The sequence below is a fragment of the Aptenodytes forsteri genome, unplaced genomic scaffold (assembly GCF_000699145.1).
Source record: "Aptenodytes forsteri isolate BGI_AS27 unplaced genomic scaffold, ASM69914v1 Scaffold9, whole genome shotgun sequence".
Classification (NCBI taxonomy): domain Eukaryota; kingdom Metazoa; phylum Chordata; class Aves; order Sphenisciformes; family Spheniscidae; genus Aptenodytes; species Aptenodytes forsteri.
This window is the reverse complement of record NW_008796217.1, coordinates 7,523,653-7,547,870: the sequence shown is the minus strand read 5'-3', so window position 1 is coordinate 7,547,870 and position 24,218 is coordinate 7,523,653. Positions and strand designations below refer to the sequence as shown.

General features: G+C 39.7%; 2 protein-coding genes across 2 annotated transcripts in view; one reads left to right on the top strand and one right to left on the bottom strand.

Moving 5' to 3' along the window:
• The window catches only part of OSBPL10 (oxysterol binding protein like 10), a 115,093-nt gene extending 103,514 nt beyond the window's left edge, over nucleotides 1-11,579 (top strand). Inside the window, exons 9-12 of the mRNA XM_009288654.2 lie at nucleotides 7,173-7,359; nucleotides 8,816-8,998; nucleotides 10,550-10,703; nucleotides 11,480-11,579. Of these exons, the coding sequence (XP_009286929.1) occupies nucleotides 7,173-7,359; nucleotides 8,816-8,998; nucleotides 10,550-10,703; nucleotides 11,480-11,524 (569 nt within the window). The 3' untranslated portion in view covers nucleotides 11,525-11,579. The remainder of the gene's footprint in view (nucleotides 1-7,172; nucleotides 7,360-8,815; nucleotides 8,999-10,549; nucleotides 10,704-11,479) is intronic.
• A 5,009-nt stretch (nucleotides 11,580-16,588) lies between these two features.
• Nucleotides 16,589-24,218, bottom strand: part of STT3B (STT3B, catalytic subunit of the oligosaccharyltransferase complex) — a 32,012-nt gene continuing 24,382 nt past the window's right edge. The window contains exons 12-15 of the mRNA XM_009288632.1: nucleotides 22,750-22,923; nucleotides 21,609-21,722; nucleotides 20,339-20,551; nucleotides 16,589-18,282 (exon numbers count right to left, since the gene is read on the bottom strand). Coding sequence (XP_009286907.1) covers nucleotides 18,202-18,282; nucleotides 20,339-20,551; nucleotides 21,609-21,722; nucleotides 22,750-22,923 — 582 coding nt within the window. The 3' untranslated portion in view covers nucleotides 16,589-18,201. The remainder of the gene's footprint in view (nucleotides 18,283-20,338; nucleotides 20,552-21,608; nucleotides 21,723-22,749; nucleotides 22,924-24,218) is intronic.

The following is a 24,218-nucleotide window of genomic DNA, read 5'->3' as shown; positions in this document are numbered from 1 at the left end:
GCTCTGGGGAACATCTGCAGTGGTGAACCATTTTATTGCAAGGGGTGCTGCCGTCTTTATGATGGGCATTTTGGGAGGAGGTTTGGGTTTACCAATTTATACTTATCATTTGTCTTTTTTGTTCATGTAAGCAGTGCAGAAGCATGCAGCTTCATGGTGACAGCATTTCTGGGAAGTGATGAAGAAACTCCAGTGCAGCCCAAGCATTTCTGTTGTGTGTTTAGGACTGGGCAATAGGCAGCAAGAAGTTGTACCACTGAAGCTGTTCTACCGTCTGAAAACAGCCAGCCTAAACCTGACAGCCTCGGTTTAAAATGTTTGCTTCGCAGTGCAGTTTCGAGTGAAGAAACTGCACTTTCTTCAATATTTTTTTTTATATTTATTTTAGTCCCAGGGAAGTCTTCCTAATTAAGTTGGTGTGTAGATTTGTCAAGCTGCAAAAATTAGAATCTACTGCAGATGTTTCTTTCTCATGTGCTGCATACGTGTAAATTCTGTATTAGATTGAGGTCAGCGTGAGTACTGGGGAATAGATTGCTGAATCAAGAAAAAATAGCCACTGGACTTCCAGTGTGGAAAAACTATGTCTGTATTTACATGTCTGGTAATGCAGAGCCTAATAATTTTTTAATGTGAAATATAATTTGGAGAATTTTCTTTGTATTCAAGGCCATTTTATGCATTGCAGCATTTCAAATGGGGTGAGTTAGTCTAGCAAAGAGTAGATTGAGGAAAGACACACTGTTAGTCAGAAGGTATATGAAGGTATTTAAGATAGGTAGAAACTAAATTTAGCTACTAGGAGAAGCTTTCTGACAACAAGGTTGGCTGGTAAAATTGTAGAATCTTATTTTAAACTCTTAAAAGCAGAGTAAGCGAGTTTCTCAGGAATGATTGAAGTATTACTGATCCTGCTTTTGATAAGAGACAAAGTAACATCTCATGAATCATAGAAATCCCTGGGGTTTATTTGTTTCCTTTTTTTGCTACTGTGCACTGGATGACCAAACTCATCATGTATTATTGTTGATTTTTTTTGTCTTGTCCCTTCCTCCTCTTTTTTTTTTCCCCATTATGAGCATTCAACCCTTTTTTTGGCTGTTGCTGGAGTTTACTTACGTACATGTGGGTGCCTTTGACTTTTTGTTAGATCATTAAGGATTTTAGATTCTGCATGATGCCACCTGAAAGGCAGTTTCCTTGATATCTCTAATATACCAGTGTCCATTTTGAGACTTCATTTAAATCACTCTGGTGTTGGTATAGTAGTTTTATTATACTGTACATTCATTCAGTACTATTTGATGTATGTAGGAAAAAAAAAATTCCTTCCAAACAGAGCATTAGAGAGCTGCAATTAATGTTTTGGGTAACTCAGTGGTAGGAAATGACCATCTTGTTCTAGTTCAGATATTTATCAGAACAGTTTTGTTTGACCTGTAACTTAGTTGTGACCTTAGTGTTGAATACAAAAAACTGTGACTTGTTTTGAAACTTTGCTCTCTACTGAATAGTTTTGTGTGTGGCCTTCAAACAATTCAGTGAAGCTTTTTCTACTGCAGTTGGCTATTTACAGAAATACAGTAGTACTGAATTTTTGGACCTATATTGTGTAAGGAATATGCTGATAATGTTTCTGTGGTGCTTTTGAAGCATATTTTTTTAACTTGTCACAATGTCCTTAGATGTATAGAGCATGTTGCTTTTTATGCTTTGTTGTTAGAAGCAGCAGTGGATATGCTGAGATGGGATGTCATGGAAGTACAAAGGCTTCTATAAGAATGTAAAGAATTAGGGGATTTGAGGACAGCATGGTCCTGTCATACAAAGGGTACAGCTCAGTATCTTAATTGTACAATTTTTAGTGTATGTTGCACCTCAAAGTGACTAAGGTTTTTTTTTTTTTTTTATGTCTGTGATTTTTGTTTGTTGATTCAAAGTAAGTATTGGTTGCAGAGGTCCGGAACAAGTAGGAAAGCACTGCTGGAAATCCGTGTGAGAAGCTGTTTTATATGCTAGTCCTTCATCTATGGTTATGAGGGGTCTAAATCTGGCTTGCTAATGAAATGTCTCAACTTTTTCACTATATAACAAAAAACCCATTCTTCAGAGCAGTCAGCATTGAGTTTCCTCATGAGAAAGCTACCCTGAATAGAAGAGAGGGTATTTTGCATAAAAGAGTTCATGTTGCGTGCACAGTCCCCAATTCTGGTTAATGTTAATTATGTACTAGTGAGAGAGTGAGGGAGGAGTGTAATGAATAGGATCACATTAAGATTTAAATTAGCAAGGGATGGGAGAGTCAATGTAAATATTTAATGTTTTTTATGTGGTCCAAAGAATCTTCAAACAGATACTGGTTGTAGGATAAGGATGCTTTAGTGGAAAAGGCTGTGGTGAGCACACCTCAGTGTGGGCTGCGCGTGTTCCTTTTCTGCTCTTGGGTTTTGTTCCAAAGCAGCAAAATCCAACAAAAAGCATTACTTTTGATTCATGGGTTAATTTTGCAGAGAGCATAAAGTACGTTTAAGTGGATTGCTCTGTATTATCAAGTGGATAGTTATGTCTTGTGTTTTCACTCCTGCTATTTTAAATGTTTTAAAAACTAGTGACGTATAGGCTTCCAAAAATTATTTTTTAAATTGAAAAATCAACCGTGAAAGGATTTGATAGGTAGGGAAAAGGTTCAGTGCTCTTGCCAGGGTAAATCTAAATGAAAGCAATTAATGTTTTTTCTCTTGTCTTTTTCTGTTCAAATATATGTATGTGTTTATAGATGTACAGGTCTATAATTTCTATTCCTGAGGGATTAGCAACTTTTTAAAGTACCAGTCCCAAAGATTGACTACTCGATGCAACTAGAGCTACCTAAATATTTCCCCAGTACTAATTTTTGTATTAATATTTTTTAGCCCAGTGGTTTCAGAGCAGTTTCCGTATGGCATGGCGCTCGTTACTTAATTTAGCAAATGGCTTCAATCTTTGGAAAATGAGTAGTGCAGCGCAGCTTGCTGGAACGTTTATGAGACGGTAAGAGCCCGGCTCTGGCATCTCATGTTTTCCAGTGTGAATCTGCGTGGCTGGTGATGCACTACACCCATGTGGGGTTCATCGCGTACGTAACTTACTCCTGTTTGTGCCATGTTAAGAATAATGCAGACAGTATGAAGAGCCTGTTGAATTAGGAAACTGCCCTAGGCTGTTTGTGTCCCACGTACCATTTGTTGTTCAGATTGATCTCCATACAACCAGTGGGAAGCATTACATTTCACGTGCCTCTTCTGCAGCTTATTGATCCAGTCTCCTCTGGGTATTTCAGCAATATGTGTTACTGGAAAATCAATTCACAAAGCTGCAGCATCAGTGTGGGACATGTAATAGTCAAACAGGGAAAATTGTATGCCGCAAACATCGCTTCCTTTAATGCAAGCTGATGAGTCGTGGAAAGGAGCATGACTGTGAATACTTTGCCTTAGTCAAAAGCAGGAGTAAATGGTGTTGAGGACATTTCAAGGGGGAATTTCAAATTCCACACTTGTTTATAAAAAGTTCACCCTTCTCTGTGGGATTTTTTTCTAATAAACTAGATTACTAAATCCACTGTTTCTCCCAGAGTACTTATCTGGTGCATTCTTCCATGCATAATAGCTGCCTATAAATATTTAAGATTTTTTTTAAAGGAATTTGCAGTTTCCTAAAGAATTCTTTGATATGAGAGGAGGAAATGTCACTGAAAATGGGAGAATCTTCTGCAGCTTTTCATGTATATTTACTTACAGGCATTTTTAAACTAAAAATGAATAATCCCTTACAGCGGGGAAGCGAGGGAAGAAAAATAGCCTGTGCATTTTCCAGCAGATATTTTTAAAGATCAGTCACAATGTAATGATACTTATAAGCAGATGTTAAGAGTACACAACGCTTTTAAAAATAACTGTTAGATTTTAGTTTTTCTGCCTTTAATTTCTCAAGATTTAAACTCGGCAGGGTAGGGCATGAATTCAAATTGTGGTAACAGTTACAAATGTTGACTCTGTCATTTTGGCTTCCTCTTCCCTAAGAGAGCATGGGTCTCCGTTCAGACATGGTGGTGCAGCTACAGTCTTCATGGTGCTTGAGTTAAACAAGGTTTTGCATGTGGACTCTGCAAACGATGGAATGCAAAACTAACAGTCACATTAACACTAGAAGTAGTATCAAGTTGTGGATATTTCATATCTTCCCTTTATTCTTTTTTAGATTATAATTATTGAGCTGGAGTCATATTTCAAGTGAGATAGCACTTCATTAAAAATGTATTTATTCAGGTGTTTAAGGAATTCAAAAATTATGCTATCAGGTGTTAAAAATACTGCCGAGAGAGTTGGGTTCAGTTTTTAATATCTAACCTGCTGTGGATGTTAAATATTTACATTGAAGGTCACCGCTGTTATTTGCTGTTCACTTTTCAGTGTGCTTGGCAGCGTTCATTAGAGCACTGCGTTCCTCCCACTCGAGTGTGGAGGAAAAAGGCTGTCGATTCTGTCAGAGGGACAAAAGCAAACCTATACTAACCCAGAAGGAAATTGTGTTTATCATGGCAGTTTCCTCTCACGTGGGGACATGCAGTGACGGTCAGAGGAGGATGGCTGAGCCCGAGCAAGTAGGAAGCTCTGGAGATGCTCACGTGAAGGTGTGGTTCATAAATACAGTGAGGTTCTCCCCCAGTAGTGAGCACCACACTGCCCACCATGCTGCTATTAGACCTTCTGTCTTAAAAAAACCCCCCAACCAAACAAACACAAAAACCTCACAATGACAAAACCCCCCAAACTGTCATGTTGGAAGCTGATGCTTTCAGGCAGACTGTGTTTTTTGACTGTGTGAGGATTGTGTCTGTGCTTAGACCATTAAGACTGGGGAAAAGTGACCTCGTGGGTAGCACCACAGGCCATTTCCCACAGCTGGCTGCTGCTACATGTCTGTTGCCTGTGACTGTAATGAAGAAGGTGGAAAATAAATGGGAAGAGGAGGCGAAAGGAAAGCTGTGACAGACTTGAGTCTAAAACCTGTTGTAGTTCTCTATGTGGAAAATGCCCAACTGCAGACTGTCAGGTTTCCTTTCTGCCTTTGATCAGTATCCATTAGCTTTCTTTGATCCTTTTTGAATATCATCATCTAGTTAAAAGGCTTCTTGATTGTTCTTTGTTAATTTAATGTTGTTATAGCATCCATTTAATGAGTTTGATAAGCAGAGTTGTCTTTTTGAGTAAAAGTTCTTCCTGGCTGCATGTCCCGGGTGAGTTGGGTGCTTCAGCCTTCCTGCTGTGCGTTCGGCTTGGTTTTACTTGCAGGTATGGAGCCGAGGAAGCTTGAGGCAAAATGTGTGTGTGTGTTCCAGCTGTGTCCTGGCTGTTCCCTGCTGGTGAGGGTTCAGCACGTGACACGAGGAACTTGTGACTTGCCGAGATAAAATGATTAAAGGTCCTTTTAAGACATTGCTTTTCTGTGTTTGTGCTTTTGCACTCCCCAGCTCATTTGTGTCAGACTTGCTGGAGTAGAAGCGCTGTCTGTGTCATTGCTGGCAGGCTGAGGTTGCAGAAGTCCTGAGAAAACTGCATAAAACTATTCCGGGTTGCAAAAGATGTTTTCCTGTGGAACAGTTTCAGAAGGCAGAAGTGACAAGTTGCAGAGCTTCCTGTGCCTGCATTTAGTTCTATTAATTGGAGCCAATATTTAAGATGATTATTCTGTTAGAGCTCTGTACTTTTAAATTTTGAATGTTTTTTGGGTTTGTGTTTTTCATACAGCGTTAAGGGCATATTTTTATGTTGGCAGTAGTAGTGCCTTGTTCCTATTTAGTGGTTTTTCATCATTACATGTCAGATCACTTTGCAAAATTAGTGTCGTTATTCCCTTAAACAGAAGAATCAATACCACTACCAATGTGTTCTTCCCCATCTGTCCCAGAGTGAAGGCAAATTGGCTCAAGCTCATCTTGTTTCTAAACAGATACTATTACTATGTCAAGATCATTTTCCTGATTTTTTTTTATTTCTCAAATATTTCTGGGTTCTAAGTGCTTCCTGTGATGGGTTATTTTCAATCCCTGTTGTGAAAAATTATTTTCAAAGCTGTACTTTTTGCCTTTAGGCAGTTATTAAATGGGACACAAAAGAGTGTAAAACTCTAATAAAAAATATACTACAGATATTTGGCATGATGTAATTCTGTGTGCAAGGTTTAAGGTGCTCTTTACCTGGTCATATGTCCTGTTCTTTGTCATCCTGAAGACCAAACTACAGCTATGGTGGGGATAGAGCTGTATCTTTAACCTCAGGGGGAGCTAAGATCTGATCAGACATGCATCTTTCTTTGTAGTTCCAAATAATCTTGAAAAATTACTGCTGCTGCATGTTGTTGTTTTTAGTTACAAGCCCATAATGCTGAGGGTGGAGGAACCTTTACAGAATGAAATAGAATTGCCAGTAATTTTCTCTGCATGGTAGAGACATTGGTCTTGGTGGTAATAGAGCAGTGGCCCTGGTGACCCCTCACTGATTATGCAAGACTTTTGCAAAGGCTGTGTGGGAAAACAGGCATTTAGAAATGAAGGAGCAAACTTACAGGAAATTTCTGGATGGCTTCCTTAAGCATGTTTCCTAGTTGCACCCAGGCAGACCTAGAGAGGAGCCTTTCACTCCCACCAACAAACGCATCAGTAAGAAATTAGCGGAGAGGACCTGGTCGTGTCTGATTGAATGGACAACTGAAGAGTCCTTTGGCCATGCCCAAATTTTTTCTGGAGAGAGATTATGATACGATACTGAGTGAGCATCTGAATATTCAGTATGGCTTTTTGCAGGCAAATGTTATTTTTTTCCAGCTTTAACCGTTTATTGCTTGTCAGTTACACAAAATAAGTAAACCAGTCAGATTTTCTGATAAGCCATTTGGTACCATGAAGGACCCCAGGGTACACATTTAAATTGTGTGCTTTTGAAAATGTTTGAAGAAATTTTTTCCAGAGGGCAGATTAATTTTTTTTTTTAGGCAGACAGTACCCTCCTTCAAGGCGAGTTGCACGTTGTGCTCTCTGTGGAAGTACATTTTGATGGCAGTAATTGGTCAGTGACTGTCAGGTCTTATCAGTGAACGTTTATCATTTCGCTTTCAACCTTCTTCCTGCGTAGGTGTTCTTTACTTGATGGAACAAGAAGAGGAGTATGTTTTCACCCTGCCTAGTGCCTATGCTCGCTCGATACTTACCATCCCGTGGGTGGAGCTTGGAGGGAAAGTCAACATCAATTGTGCCAGAACAGGCTATTCTGCTACGGTCACGTTCCACACCAAGCCGTTCTATGGAGGGAAGGTCCACAGGTACGGGCATTACTGTCTTATTCTTGTTTACCTGCTACTGGGATTCAATGGAAAGACTCTAGGGCATCTGTTCAGTTCTTCTGTTGAAGTATTTATGGACAGATATCTGAATTTCTTTTCCTATTAGTGTCTGAGATGACTTACAGCTTTAGAACACAGTTTATTGTAGTTATACATTTTATATCATTTAACTGAATTGGATATATTTCTCTCATTAAACTAAAGTGAATGTATTCTTCCAGGCTTTGTTGCTTGTAAAAAAATTGCTGTAAGTGCAGGATCGGAAAAATGTACGTAGAAAATGCAGTATTTCTGCTACGCCAGCTGCTGCTTCTGTGTGAGTCTTGTAGATGAACTGGTGTTCCAGGTGGAGCTCCTGTAAGGAGGAGAAGCGGAAGTGTCGCTGCCCATAGCGGTAGCTCCCTACTGGGGACTCCCACTTCTGCACTGAAATTCCAGATGATGAAAATATTATTTATGTGTCTTTTTGGTTCCCTTTTATTAAGGGCGTGAAGAGGCACTGTGCGAGATAGCTTCCTGTCCTCCTTCCATGCTCAAGTTGATGACCCAATCATTAACGTACACAGACCCCTTTCTTGTTCTGGTGCGGCCTGTAGCAGTGTCTGTGAGAAGGCCGTGCTTTTGCACGGTTACCTCTGTTTTATTTCAGTTGGTCTAATTATCCTTCCCTATGTGTGTCAACCATTTCAATATTGTGTTCAGGCAAATATCAACGTGGGCTGTTTTGACAGGGCCTTTTCTAAAAGGTGTAGATGAATAATTGGTGCCATCAGGATGAGTGAAAATTGGGGAAGGTTGTGCTGTATTAGTTTCATAATTTAAAAACTTAATTGAGTTTACAGATTACTTGACATGGCTTGCTGAAGCACATGTGTGCCTGTTCATAGAGACACACACACACACGAAACTTCTCCCTGCATTTTGGTTTTCCAGTCCTACCTATCTATTTTGCTCACTCTCAGACTGGTTCTTGGACCACTGAGGTAGCTTTAATCAGTGCCTTTCAGCAGCTGAGGAGGAAACTTGCAGAGCTAAGGAAGAAAATAAAGGTACCTGAAGCCTTTGACATGGGTATCTGACAGCATTATGTTCAGGTGTGAAAATAACACGTGTACTGAAAATGTCACATGAATGTCAGGAGTTGTTTTTCAGGCTGATGAGATAAACAGTTCTGGGTTAGAGCTCAGTATCGGAGTTTTAAGCTGGGTTACTGCTGTACTTTGGGAGAATGTCGTCCAAAAGCTCTTGCTGTGTTAGTGGAGCTTTCTTGGGTTGAGTCTTTCTTTTTGGAGACAGCGTCACTACTTTGCTTGAAAAATTACTTTGTAGATGTAGAAAGCTGCTTTGTAGCCTTAGCTGTGGTAGTGCTTTCATATGCTGATAGTAAATGGTACTAGTTATTTCTGCGGTCTTTTTATCTTCCCTCTTGAATTAGGGTTACAGCCGAAGTGAAACACAATCCCACTAACACCATTGTATGCAAGGCACAGGGAGAATGGAACGGTACGCTGGAATTTACTTACAGCAACGGAGAAACCAAAGTGATTGACACTAATAAACTGCCTGTTATCAGGAAAAAGATTAGGCCGATAGCAAAGCAAGGCCCGCTGGAATCAAGGTAAGGGCAGAGGCGTTACAGTGTTCTGCTTCTGAACCTCGGAGGGGAACAGAACAGGGGAGCAAACTGCAGTTATAAATGGTGTGGTTCAAAAACGCCTCGCTTCCTACAGCACATTAATCTAGGCACAAATAGCTGAAGCTGTGTATTGGTTCTTTGGAACATAAATTATGTTATAGTGATGTATACATCAATTTTGTAGAGGGGGAAAATGCTTGTATACATTTTAAAGAGCATTTGGAAAATGGTAATGCGGTGTTTTCACCTGCTTTTTTGAGCAATTGTAACATGGCAGTCAAATTAGTTTGTTGCAAGTAATGTTGCATCTTATAATTTACACTGTTTTATATACTTTAGAATATATATATGTATAAAAATATGTAAAATGTGATGCAGTGTGGGATATAAATACACACACACGTGGTTTTAAGGCTTTCAGCACCCATGTCACATGCCTGACTAGGTACATTAGAAAAAAACTTGTTCTGTTATTCACTGTCAATAACTGTTGATGGTTATCTTCAGAAAAATCAGTATTTTTATTGAATGTAGGAACATTTTATTGGAGGATTTTAAAACATGAGTTAAGCTTCATTTTATTATTTGTAAATATGTTCTCTTTATTGTACAAAGGTGTGTCTTGAGTCATTGTGCAGGGTCAGATATCATTTTCCTACTTGCTAGAAACGCTTGCTTATCACAAACTCATTTTTCCCCTGTAGTTTAGGAACAGAGAGGTTGGAGTAAATAAGGAAACCAGTAGCTCTGCAGTGTATTTATTGTATTTTTTGGATACTAGTAAGCAAATTACAACTATCCAGTTTTTCTGCAGGATATGCGGTTTATCAGATTGTAAACAGAAACTCATTTAAACACCCCTGGAAATATGTGAAAGCTGCCATCGGTTTCTTCTCAGTATTTTTCTGGGCAAAGTTTCTGCTAGGCTAATATAGTGTGAGAAGGCATTGCATCTGAATGCGGTCAGTCGTGTGAAAAACAAGTTTGGTTATATACTGATAATTATTGTTAACTGGGAATATAGAGCACAGATCTGGGAGGGCGCCCTAGAATCAGTGCATCAATTCCTCTGTTAGTAACCTGGTGGGAACAGTCAGTGTCCCAATATTATGTACTCTGGGCTTTTGGCTAACATTCCCTTATAATTCAAAAATTTAACTGCGAATAAACGCAGAATAAACGCATGTCATTTGGGGGTGGATCATCAGTAAAGAATGTGAACAGGAAATGATAAAAATAAACCCATCTGCTTTGAGAAAAAAGCTCAGGTTGTGAAGGGTCAGGAACATGAACAAAAGCTATTGAGAAAGTCAACTTGCATGGCAAAACACTGGGAGCTGAGCAAATCTGAAAATCTGGTCACAAATGCGGTGAACATTCTAGCTTGTGAACCATCACTCTCCTATGTGACTTGCAAAAATGGCATGGAGAACATGGCATCAGTCTGCCTCTCGCCGCACTGTTGTCCAGCCAGGCACTCGGCTGCGGCAGGTCTTCTCACTCTGTCGCTTGTGCTCCTTCTCCATCACGCAGGCACCTTTGGCAACACGTCACCAATTCTCTGAAAGAAGGTAATATTGATGCAGCAACAGAACACAAGCACCGCCTTGAAGAGAGACAGCGAGCAGAGGAGAGGCAACGCGTGGCTCTTGCAACGCCTTGGAAACCAAAATACTTTGCCAAAGAGGTACTTTCATTGTCTTATTTTAAAGACCCTATGGCGTGTTTCTGCACACAGGAGGTTGCTAGTACAAATGAGTTTGTCTGTGGTTTTTACCATGGGCTAGTGTTGTTATATACCACTGATTGTTTTAAATTCTATTTTTGCCAGAGTTTGGCTCTTAAAGAAGAGCGATGGATTTTTCCATGTCCATATTGTAAACTTGTTCACTTCCCTTCAGTTAGATTTATTTCAGCCTGAATTTTTGGTACCTCATGTTAGGCACTTAAAGCTATGTTTTGTACCTTAAAATCCACACCTTAATTTGCAAATGCTGTGTACTCACATCCCCTACTAATCTTGATCTCAGCATACTAAGTGAACACCATCTGGGGATATTTGTCCAACGTAAGTCAGCGTGGACATCTCAAACACAGTCGTGGGTTTTGTCTGCTTGAAATGAAACAGATTTTACTAAGTTCGTCTTTGCCCTTTCTTAGAGGAAAGGGGGAAGGGAAATAAGACTGACTGAGGGAATTATTACGTGACTGTGTTGTTACGTTAGCCAGTATGTGCAGCTATTTAAACCAGCAGTTCATCTGTTGCATCTTCCCACTGCTTCTCTTCCCCCTTGTAGTTTTTGCCCTCCCGCCCATATTACCTGTACATTCATTAAGCACAGAATTTTCAGACGAGAGGGATGGTTTCTTGTGTTGATTAGTATTATTTTAGCTTTTATGTGGACATACACAGATCCAGTATGTATAAATCTTGTTTGTAAACTCTCCCTAATTTTCTTGCAGGGCGATGGTTGGCTATACTTGAATCCTCTCTGGAAGACCCATTGATGGGATAGAGCTTAACTTTACCTTAAAGGCATTAAAATGATACAGTATATAACTTCAAGATGTCATTGAATAGGTCCTGTTATCAGAAGATACAAATGAGAAGCTATATACTGTGAATGATGCATCTCAAAATAACCGCAAGCTCAAGTTTCCGCAGGAGCCATTTTGTGTGTATGGATACACAAACACACACGCACACATCCGTATGTACACACATATATACACGCAGTGTGTATGTGTTTGTGTATGTATTATTTACACTACATGTAAACAAGTATAAACACTAACAGTGATTTAAAGACCTTTTCCTCGTAAGTGTTAGGGCACAGAACTCCGGCTGGACTCAGCTGGGGTTCCCCGAGTTGTGTGCTTGCAGGATCAGGCCCTATGCTAGTATTTAAGAAAATACTTTTTTATTAGTACTGGTTAAGGTTTTTCTATTTTTCACTTTTGCCAAAAATGTTTTGCACTTACAATGTGACGTGTCACTTAATGGCAGTCATTCTGTCTAAACAGTCATTGAGTAACTCACTTTGACGTAAGAATGATACACTGACAGCGCGCTCGCTCTTTGGGATGCTGATTTAAGAGCATGTTTCCTGTCACTTACGAGTGTGAATTTTCTGCCATCTTATCAGAAGTAGCAATACCTTCTCAAGAACATTGTTCGCACTAACCCGTTGTGTCCTCACTCTTTTGTTTGTTCGTACTTCCAGCTGTTTAATAGATCTCTGGTCACCAGTGAGCCAGCTGCTCTGGTAATTTTGATCTTGCTGTGTAACGCTCTCTGGCTACTGTCATGCCAACGCTTTAGGTTACGTGTTCCGCTAAATCCCTTCCGGCAGACGTAGCCGTGGTGTTCCAGCTCACTCTTGCCTCAGCTTTCCACCCCCACGTAAGAGAGGTATAGCACGCCACTGGGCTGTGCCTGTGGCACCCCGGTTCCCAGCCTTGCCTTTTAAGTTAAACCACTGCTGATGCGTTCACGCTGAAATGCCGGGATGTGCGTTGAGGCGGGTGAGGCTGGGTAGGAGTCCTGTCCTGCTGTGACGGCCGCGAGCCTTCCCCACCAGCCGAGAGGCGGGTTCTCTACACCGCTCTGGGAAATTAGACAGAGCTCGTCTGCTCAGAGCCCTTAATTCCGTATTGAGGCTCCAAGCAGACCTGTATTTTGATTTCTTTTGCTTTTGCCCTGGTTGATTGCTTCTGGATGAAATGTTTGGGTGAATAGAGATGATACAACTGGCCTTCTCAGACGAACGGTTTTCTGATGTAGAAGTAACAATTTAGTAAATTATTACACTGAGACAATAACAAATGAAATGGGATATAATTTGCGTTGTAAAGTAAAAAAAAGGAAGTAATTAAACAGTCCTGTAGCTTGATCTTGCGTTGTAAGGTAACCCCTGTGACACTAAGAAAGTGGATTCTAAAAGTGTGTTACAGCTTCGTTGCTTTATAGTTCGTATTTGTTGAAAGTGAAGACGTTTTTGAGAGAAGTGACAACAAAAGGCACATGTAAAATGTGCTGACTTCTGCTCAGCGCTGCTTTTTACAGTGCCCCATAAAGAAACCACTATATTTCTAACATACAGTAGCATGGATGCCTACCTTTCTGTAGTACTGGTTAATTTTGTGCCTTTTGCCTGCTCTCTTAATAAAATAACTTATGCTTTGTAGCTATTACACAAATATATTTAGGTCAAAGCACCGCTTATAGCTGTTCTTGTGCGTCCTGCATTTTGTAATTATTTTTTTGGTAGATTTTAAAATCTCTTGAGCAACTCAAAAGACTAAACAGAGGTGTGTACCCAAGGAAACATGCCATTAATTGTTCATTTGGACATAATATTTAATATTTACATTATATGAACTTCAGATCCCTATTTAATGAAGGTGTGGCTCTTTTTCCTCCTAAAAGCTATTTTGTCTGCTTGTATGTACTTTTTTTGCACATCGGAAAGGTTCATGTTATAAATGATTTAAATCCTATTTTTAAAAAAAAATGTGGACTGTATGAGCTTGGTTTTGTAACTGACACTTTTTTTTTTTTAAAAGAAAAAAAATCTTATTTTTAGAAGTAGTTGATGTTTTTCTGTAACAAAACCAAAATGATGCTGTCATGGTGATCACTGAACTACTACCAAGTATCATCAGGAAAACGTGTACTTTATCACCTGCAAGAATTAACTTTATAATGGATCCACTCTTGTTCTAGAGGTTAGTCTGACGAGTAACTCTTAAGTGTTCACACAGTTTGTAGTATCATCACAAAGAACAATTGAAAATGCGGAATTAAACACGTGGAACATCCTCCCAGAACTTTGACTTTCACACACCAAAGAACAAGCCACATACTCACTAAAAATAGCCATTGAAAACCTCTCTCTGTCAGGCATGCAGGCCTGCGCTCCTGAAAGAGTAGACCTCTTTCGGCTTTGATGGTATGACTGTCGAGGCTACGAAGATGCTGTAGCCGTTCTTTTAAGGAGAAATTTGAATAATTTTATGCTTGTAATTTATTGAAGATTTTTTCTGTCTGCATGGTTGGTTGTTTCTGCATGCCGAGAACATTCCGCTTGTGCTCTGATAAATGTTTTGTTCTGTTCTGTTCTGATGCTGTGAAGAATCCCCCGATGCCATTACCACTGTTTCTTTTCCAAAGTAACTGGGGAGAGGCAACCATAAAACCAGTCCTTTCTGAAAAGATCCCATCAGCGAGAGATTCCAGAACAAGACTCACAAGTGTCGTTTTATTTTCTGATAGTTACCTCTTCAGTATATTTTGCAGGACTGAAAAGTAAATAATTCATAAGCCTTATTCTGTAGGTTGTTCCACTAGCTGTCTTGGACTTGCAAGTAAATATTTTCCTTTTCAAGTAGCCAATGTACACTCTGAACTGTAATGTAAAAACCTCCATGTACTTCAATTTTTTTTTTGTGCACACCTGTAGAAAGCCTATGCAACCTTTTTCTTTCTTAAATTAGAAATGTTCAGAAAGAAAATTTATACCTTTATCATTTAAAAGATGCTCTGGCAGTCTCTTCTGATTTGCCTTCCTTTCATAATTTGTGACAATGCTCATGAATAAAAGATTTGTTTCATTTAGTGGTGGGATGCCCTTTCTCTTTCCACTGGTGCATTAGTTAATTGGTACCAGTTACTCGGATGTCCAGCAGCGATGTACAACACGCGGGGCACCTGTGAGCTGTTTGCACGGTTCTGATCGAAGTGAATTGTCAGCTGAATCCTGCTTTGTCGCGGGGTTTTTCTGCCCCGTTCACGCTGCCAGACAACTGTAGAGGTAAGTTTTTGTTTCAACTGGACAGCACTACACGGGGCAAACAAACAGGGCTGGGCAGCATCACGGCTTTGGGAGAGGCTGGGGAACATATGTCTTATTTTGACAAATAAAAAGGAAATGGGTTAAGGTGTTCCCTTGCTTCTGAAAATCAGATTTCATTTAATCTTTGTCATTAACAGAGATTCTTGATTAGATACCTCTTAAAATACAACGCTACATTATTGCAGCATGGGGAGGAAGAATGTGCTTAGAGGCTTCATGGATCCCGGTCAACATTTTTCAAGTGTTAGATAATGCAGTTCTGGTTTATTTTAAACATTCATCCACAGTGTTGGAAACCATCATGCCAGAACACTTTGTTTCTGTGCAAAACAGAAAACAACACTGGCTGTAAATAGGACAGGAAGCACTACCTGGTCGTGTTCCCTGCCGTTCGTTGCATTGCTTCAAGGCCGTGTCTTGGAGCAGCTTCTGCGTTCGGTTTAAAGACGTTATTGAGTTTTAGCCACAGCCAAATACGATTTATTTTCAGGTTTTACTCATAGTGGGACTGATATGTACAGAGGGCTGAGTCAAAGCATTTAATGGCTTTTCAAGAGTAAATCTATCAAGATAGTTAACTAATGATTTTTCTCCCCCTCTGTTAAGGAATTACTTCCACAGGTCAAAATATTTCTTCTGGGATTGCCAATAGTATTGTCTGCCCTCACTGCTTTCCGCAGTAATGATTAAGTGATACAGAACTTACTTGGGCAATACTGGCTTCTAGACACTGGCAGTTTTAGTTCCTCAGCAACGGAAGACCAGATTCTAGGATGCAGGTGGAGAACCAGGTAACCTACGTGGCGCAACGGAAGACCAGATTCTAGGATGCAGGTAGAGAACCAGGTAACCTACGTGGCATGCAGGTTCCTGAGGAACCAGGGAAGGTGATACAATGCCTGCCACTTCTTCTTTGTAACTTTGTTTTTTCTAAGTGGCTGCCTTAATGACGCCAACTTTTCATTTCAGTGCAGAACATTGGCACAAGCCTTGAAGTCAAGTTAGATTTAGGACAGCTCAGGGAAGCGGTAGGCAACTTCAGGCCCAGGCTGGCTAAGATTCCTGCAGTTAGCTTATTTTTCTTTCATATAGCTTTAAAAATGCTGTAAAAGTTGACAGGATTCACTTATTTCTGCTCTGTTAAAGAGAACGCTGTCAGCTAAGACAGAAAACAGCCTGACAGGACTGTAAAGATAACCTAAAGATGATGGGAGGGCAACCTTTCATTTATTTCCTTTTTTAAACCAAAGCTGAGTTACTGCCAAACCACAGACTGACCAGCAGCATCTGCTCTGCTGCCTTTCGGATGTTCTACCAAACGTTAGATGGCTTATTTCTTACCACTGGTGAGGGGCAGGATGCAGATTTGCTTGGAAGAAGGAAGATACTACAAATTACACCTCACGTAATCACCCCTTCTGCTGGTGGGTAAGCCACTGTAACAGCTTGAGCGTCTCCAGATGCTAGAAGGACTCACTGCAATGTGTGTTTGGGAACGATGGCTGCTGTTCTCTGAAAAATATTACAGCCACCTGAATTTCATCACAGCAGCAGCCCTACGTTTGGCTTAATAAATACAAGCTGGAAGGATGTAAAGTAGCTGCTGTGGCTTCATTACAGCAACTTCATGAGGTCAGCAGATTTGCATTATGGAGTGCAAATGACTTACTTTATCACTAGGACTATTGTTAGCCACAACAAAACTGACACAACACCCTTAACACAAAACTTGAATTAACTTTATTTTCCCCTACAGTCAACAACTGGTCTGCATTGAGCTTTAAAGCAACAAAATAAAATGAAATCTCCAAACGACAGGGGGCCAGAAATCCAGATTTAATTACCTTTGTGAAAATGTTGCAGCTGTAGTATTGGTCTGTATAAACCATCAGAGTCAAAAATGAGTTCATAAATCAAAAAAATATTCTACACCTTGGGAAAGAAGTCAGCAGTAACATTCTCACAGAACACTGTAAATTTACATTTTCTTCATGAAAGGTACATACTATTCTGCATTTCACATCAAATTATTGATGCAAGTTTTGTTTCTATAAAAAGTTACAACCTGCGGCAGGGAAACAAACTGCAAAACCCTTTCATTTTAATTACAGAAAATTTTCAAGTCTGTATAAAGTTTTCCTATAGCTGGAAAGTGAACACGTTCAGTCTCCATTTATACTTTAGTGCATTTGATCTGACGGTTTTCACCACTTCCTTAAAAAAAAAAAACCAAAACCCCCAAAAAAACAGTAGAAAAGACAGACAAAGCAAATAGCACTATAGCAGGAATTGCTTCAATTGATTCAAGCACTCTAAATAAAACTGCGGAGAAACGGATTTCCAGAAAAACTTTTACCCTCACAAGAAGGGCAGTGAGGGGGGGGAAGAGGTTTGCAAATCCTCTACCTCCGATAGCCACAGAAGAGGGGTTTTATATACCTGTCAACCTTTTTTTTTTCCCCCATTGAACAGGCTATACTTGTTTTACCAATGTAAACATTTACCTAAAACAGTTTAATTTCTGTTCTGAAGCACCAGCTGCTACATGATGCTCAGTTGTATGTTCCTATAGCATTCATTACTGTCGTTTCAGATTTTTCAGGAGGATATCAATTTAGCCCTTGTATCTACAGTGTGCGAGATTTGCCTTGTCTACCTTATGAAAGAAATGACAACGTAAGGCAGCAGTACTGCAGTCCCACGTTAAACAAAAGCAGCTCGTCCAATCTCAACTAGCATCCACTTAACCTGTCCTGCCATCTCTTGCGAAAACTGCAGCTTTGCTTCTTACGCTCCAGATCAAAACCAGCCTGCAGCAAGAGTAAAAGGACATTGAAAGAAAGCACTGAAAAATAACCATGGGAGGAACTTATTTTGAAAGTTTAATTTCAGAGAGCTCTGCTTCCTCTCAATTGTTGGAAACAAGTCATTTTTAGATTTCACCATTCCAGTTTACATACTGGTGCTATTCAGCTGAACAGTGTTTTCCAAAAAAGATTGACAAGTATGCATGTGCCAAGGACCAAATTACAGGGTTCTTTGGTGCAGTCAGTCCAAATTCTCAACAGATTTGAAGGATAATATGTACCAATAAAAAAAATGCTGCTAGACTTGGATAGCAGCTCTGTCTTGCTTCACATTACAAATCTAAAACAGCTGTTCTCAATAAGCCAATATTTTTAATCAGACATTGCCTGAAAATTTTGTACAATAATCTGGACCAATGATGGTTCTGTACCCTCATGTTGCTGTGAAACATGACTTGAGCTAAAGGCAAAGACTGGTTATCTCAAGGACAACTGCTTCGTATTAGCAATCGGAACAGTGTATTTAAACTGTCTTCCTGTTGGGTCTCTTGCCTTTCTTTAAAATTAGTTTATTCTTAATGTAGCCACGCTTCCTTTTGGAGGTCTAAAAAGAAAAACAGAATAAAATGTATTAGTTAATGATTTAGTCTTGACCGCGGTTTAATGGTGTGCATTTCAATGCCTGATCTTTAGACTGATTTTAAAGAGCTTCAATAGTAAACCCTCGACTAGGTATTATCCAGTTATTACTTTTAAAGTTGGGATTGCTAATTCATGCCCGACAGCTGCTTTCGCACAAGATGTACTTTTGCAAGCCCCATCTACCAGATCTGTAGAATTGTTTTCAAAGCTTGTGCTGAGGCAGAATTAATAATTAACCAACACGATAAAGCTCTAATATGCCCAAAGAGCAGAAGCGGTACAGAGCGTTAGTTTTGTTTGGAAATAATCCCTTCTTGCATCTTTTGCACTATTTGATTCTCTTAGAGGTTAGCGAGAGGACAGCTAGAAACATTTGCTCAAAGCAGCATTTTTCAGAAGTAAGAGAAAAACTGAGTATTTAGTCTTTAGTCCTCTGCTATTGGTCTGTAGGCTAGTTAGCGCTTTCTGCTCATGTGTCATCATCAGATCTTAGATTTTTTTCTTTTTTTAAGGTAGTAACGGGAGGAAGCATTAATGTTAGTCTTAGGTAATATTAACTTTGAAGTTGTATAAATACGGTTAGCTCGTGGCAGGTAGAATTGCACATTCAACACGCCTGCCACAACAAATTAGACAGTAGGCGGCTCCCACACTCGCTGCACTTCGCTGTGCTTACCAGCAGGCTCTATTAGGTCAATTAAGTGTAACTTTTCTCTTTTTAATAACAACAACAATAATAATACTCTTATAAAGTGAGATAGATACAAACTAATATGTAATACTTGGACACGTTACAGCTCTGAGCTTGAGCGAAGTCATTCCTAACGTGGAAGGAATGATAGGAGATGGACTAAATTTCCAAGTATAGAAGCAGCTGCTGAAAAGCTCTGGCTACTAAGGAGCCCTCCCTCAGAATGCATTTAAGAAATCCTAGTTTAGACATTCGCCCCATGCTCTTTGCTGGTTCTCCGATTTCTTAATGGGAAGTAGAGCCTGTTTGTACTGCAAGAGTTGGTGACGGATCAGAATTTGCATCAACTTTTATCCTGTCTTTAGACAGGGAACTGACACATTCACAGCTTAAGCAGGGTCAATACATCTATTGTTAATAAATATAGCCTCGCTTGTCACTTGAGATCAAAAGTTGCACTGTAAGTGTATGATAGGCACATTAAAGCTTATAATTGCCTTTCCAGGTAAGTCTAGCTTCAGTGACAACTCCCAAATGCCCTATTTTATGAACTTCCATCAAATCACAAGAATACACATCTTTACCCTCTAGCATTCTTTACTTGTCTTTCCATGATGCAGTGTAGGTTTACTGCCTATACTAATTTAGTTTGTTACACAGTTGTTTCTGACAGGATTCCGGAATTCCTTTTGCAACATGTATTTGAGTATATAGAAGACAGATGGTGTGAAGGAGAGGGCTGCTAAGATTCTCCCCAACTCCCCTGATAACACATCCTTCTTAATAGGCTGAAGTAGCACACCACAGCTAATGCTTTTAAAACCATGAAGATGATGACTTCAAACAGTAAGCAGCCAGACACTACAGTTCCGTCAACAAAAGTTTCATATTTAATTTATTTCATACAAAATTGCCATTTTTAAACTGCTAGGCATCACTACTTTCAAACAAAGTCAGAAAGCAACTTCCACATTATTTACTTCGTGAGCCTTAGTTACTGAAACATGAATTGATGTACGTTAGAGATTATACTTCCGGTTACATTAAGACTTAAGAGTTGTAACAGCCAGTGACACGCTCCATTTCCTGTTAGCGTTCTGCCTAAAAAAAAAAATAATCTAGCCTTGTGTCTTCACATGCTTTTAAGTTAAGCAGACAGTAAATTAACAATTATTACCAGCAGGCGGGTCTGATATTGGACACTAACATGAACAGTATCCGTAACATTCTGGCTAGTGGAAATACATAATTCATCAGCTATGTGATTCACTGTTAAAAATAAACTGCCATCTCCTGACCCCGTTCAGTTACTTCACTGGGAACCCACCTTCTTTGACAAATACTTCTGTTTCGGTACAATGTTGGTTACTCTAGGTTTATGATCCAGTGTCTCTCTGTTGTCTAGTTGTTTCACCTTGTATATTCTAACAAGCCAGTGCTCTGAGGTAAAGGCTTCCTCCAGATGTTTAAATTTAATGTCTTTGTTGCCTATCTCAGCATTGCGCGTACGATCGAATCCTGGGGGTGTCCGAAAATCCAGCTATAAAAATTAAAGTTGCATATTAGTTCGAGACAAAGCCCAAAACACCCATCGCTGCAACCTGTGGTACTTCACACCACAAGGCAACGCTTTCAGCTGGTCTAGTCAAAGGACAACACTTCTCTTGCATTGGTTATTACCACACAGAAAAAACTCTCAGTTCCTTTTTACAATTGAGAAAGAGGCAAATTCATTCTTACTCCTACAGATGTCGCAGGAGACGGCCCTTCATGTCTCAACAGAAATACCATGTCTGCATTCAGAGATGAAGCTACTCAAGTGAAAGCCTGAGGTGTGGCAGCCCGTGGTGGCTTTTAGCATAGCTGCTCCCTCGTGCTCTCTCTTCTATAGTGCGGTAATTTGCACTTTCGTGGTTTTCCATACAAGTCTGAAATATTCATGCTTATCGGTTAAATTTGACCCCCCCGCATTACAAATAAGATCCACTGGCATCAGTTTTAGCTGAATAAAGGATTCTTGTGCTAACGCATCAGAACGAAGGGCCCTTGGCAGCGATGGGGAAGAACAGGAAAGAAAAAAGCAAACAAGGCAGATTTAGCTACATGCATATGCTTGATGATCCCAAAGGGGAGTGACAAAACTCTCTGAGAATTATGCCCTTATATAATAAGTGCCGTGTTGTTTAATACCCTGATGTGGCTTGGATCGAAATCAGGTCATTTCTGACAGATATTAAATAGTCAATTAACAGTTCCACTTCTGTGATGCTATTAAAAAAAACAAATCTAAGGCTCTCCACAACATAACAGTTAACGCTTTAGCAAGCGCACTGCATAATGGCATTAAGATGCTCGTCTGGGGCAATGCGAAGGACAGCAAAAAGCTAGGTACAAGCGTAGCTTAGCAGCAGAAATGCTTTTTTCTAAAGGTTATATAGAGTAGACCATGCCTAGATGTGTTTTAATTGGTAAAGCTGACTCTTACCTCCCATTCTGCTACTACAAGCAACACTCAATCTAAAAGCTGGAAAATACATCAAAGTAACATTTGTTTTCTCACATTTCAATTGAGATTCAGTAGAAATTATAGCACTAACCTGCATCTCTCCAAATCTGTAATAGGACATTTTATACATGAGGCAGTTCAGCAAAGTTGGAGAACCTGCCTTGTCTACGCGGAATTCTCCCTGAGGGGTAAAGTAATCACTTTCCTTTAAAAATAAAAGAAGATACAAAGAGTCAATATAAACTAAACCCCTATTTAAGGTCATTTCTCATTCCATTCTCCACAAAAAAACACTTCATAAACAATCTAAACTGACTTTTACAGTTTAAAAGCTAGTCTTAAAACAGAAAATGATGGTGCTCATTAAAGGTAAAATAGTTACGAACTACCTGCTTGTAACCCAGACCCCAATGGACCAATATTCCTAAATCCGTATTATTGTGCCGGTACAAGTTTTGTCACTTCACAGTAAGGAGTTACTGGAAAACTGATCTCAAAATGTAAAAGTTAGCTGGGCATCTCTCAAAATTATTCTTCAGAAAGGTGAAAAGCACTGTATTGTTAATATACAAGGTCTGCAATGTTACCATAAACTTCGTAGTACACAGTGTTTAAACAAAAAATTTCTGCCATTTTCATCTCCAGTACAAGATGAAACTATGCACGCGGGCTACTCCCTTAAGCCTGTGCTCAATATCTAGGAGTTTTTGTTAGGCTTAAGCAAATATTACTAGACTTCTGCAATCTCTGAGATGTTTGAGTAACTTAAACTCTACATAAGTCAATATTAACACTTTAACTTGTCTCCTACTATTACACAGTTTGAAGAAATTTGTAATGCCAACCATCTAAACAGTCTGAACACTCCTTTTTTGAAGTATGATGGTGCATAGTGAGACACACACACAAGAATTACAAAAGATATCCTGTACTTTTAGTATCAGGCAAAAAAAGTGAAAGGCTTTTGAGGTTACTGACCTTTCAAAACCAGAAATATTGAAAGAAACTGGGCTACAGGCCTCTGCACTCCTACTGTTCTAGGAAAACAACCCATAACACATTTTTTCAAATAAAATGGCAATAAGTAGTAGAGATTTCCCTCCACTGTAATAAGCACTACCAGAAAAGCAACAACGTAAATAAAAGTTTAAAAAAAACAGTAGAGATGAACACACAGAAATACAGCATTCAGCCAAGAACGCTTCAGTTTTCCTGTGTATGTTTCCACTTACCCGAATATCTTTGGGATGTTCCCCCTCTGCTATTCTCACCATCCACAAGAACTTATTAATATCATCACCAGAGTAGCCAATCACACCACCAAAAATAATCAAAACATAATCCACATCCAGGCTCCTCATGATCTCGTACGCTGCCGACTCGTTTGATGACATTGCCTTTCCCACCTGTATCATAGCAAAAATACCTTAAATATCTGCACAGCTGCCTATCAAACAGATCCGCAGATCGATAACCTGCCAGACCAAAGCCCAAGAATACATACTTGCCAACCGAAGCCCACATTTTCATTCTAGATAAAGAAAACTCATTGTGTCTATTTAGAAACTCAAAAGCCCAACCTAAACTGAAGTATTTCCTCCTCCGCAAGAGGAGTGCTGCCTGTTGAAATGAGTGTTTTGAGTATAAAATGTAGCAATAAGGGTTCTCCTTTTGTGGCACCTACAGATTTTTCAAGTCATGGCTGCATTGCCAAAAGCTTAGCGTTGCAGAAAATACCTAATTAAAATTGTTTTCCAAGCTTTAGACACAGCCCAAAGTGAATAAATTATTTGAAATGTTAGTAATTTCTTGGGTTTTTTTCCTTGAGCTCTGTCCTTCACTAATGAAGCAGCCACGCTGCATTGTACTCAGTAGCATGCAGGCACCCTCAGCCTTGAATTCAAGGGAGAGAAACGCAGAGAAAATGTCACAATAGAGACATCCTTGAGTTAAAAGCATAACATAGGTTTGGCCTTGAAAAGCTTTTTAAAGCTGTACCCAGAACCTCTTCCACAGCGGTCACTTCCAACACTTAAAGAATTCACTTAGGTCAGTACCTGGCATTCAGTTCAGTAGTTCTGTTTGCTATTGAAGCTCTTGCACTTAAGGCATAATAATGTATCGCTGTAATAAAAGGGAGTAACTACAATATAAATAATATCGCATCCAAATTGGTAACATTCAGTTAAGAACGTAATTAGGAAACGCTAAGCTTAGGCTGCAATCCATCAAAAAGACGGAGAACCTCAGCTTCTTGGCCATGATCCCAATCAATGTGAAGTTATCTGGCAGATTTCCATTGCTGGGCAGGAGGAAGTCATCTGGCATGTGTCTCGGGGCACGCCTCATGTAGAGCACAACTTCAGGTATTCGCCACAACACACATTTATTGCTTGGGTCCCCCTTTATGGAGTATACATTCCGAAATGGAACCTGACAGCACCAGCAGTCATACCGGAGAGAATTCTTTATTAAAAACCATCATTGCTAACTGCTGTAATGTGTATGGTTACTGTGCTTATGCAATAGAGATGACTTCCACGGTCTCTCTATTCACCTGACGCGCCCTGTCCTGCAGGTATCTGTTGGTTTAGATACAGTATCTGCACTTCTACATCTTGTAGAAGAGGGAGGCACACAGAGCTGTCAGAGTTGAATGTCTATCTAACACACGCTAACGCTGTCAGGTCAACAACCAAAA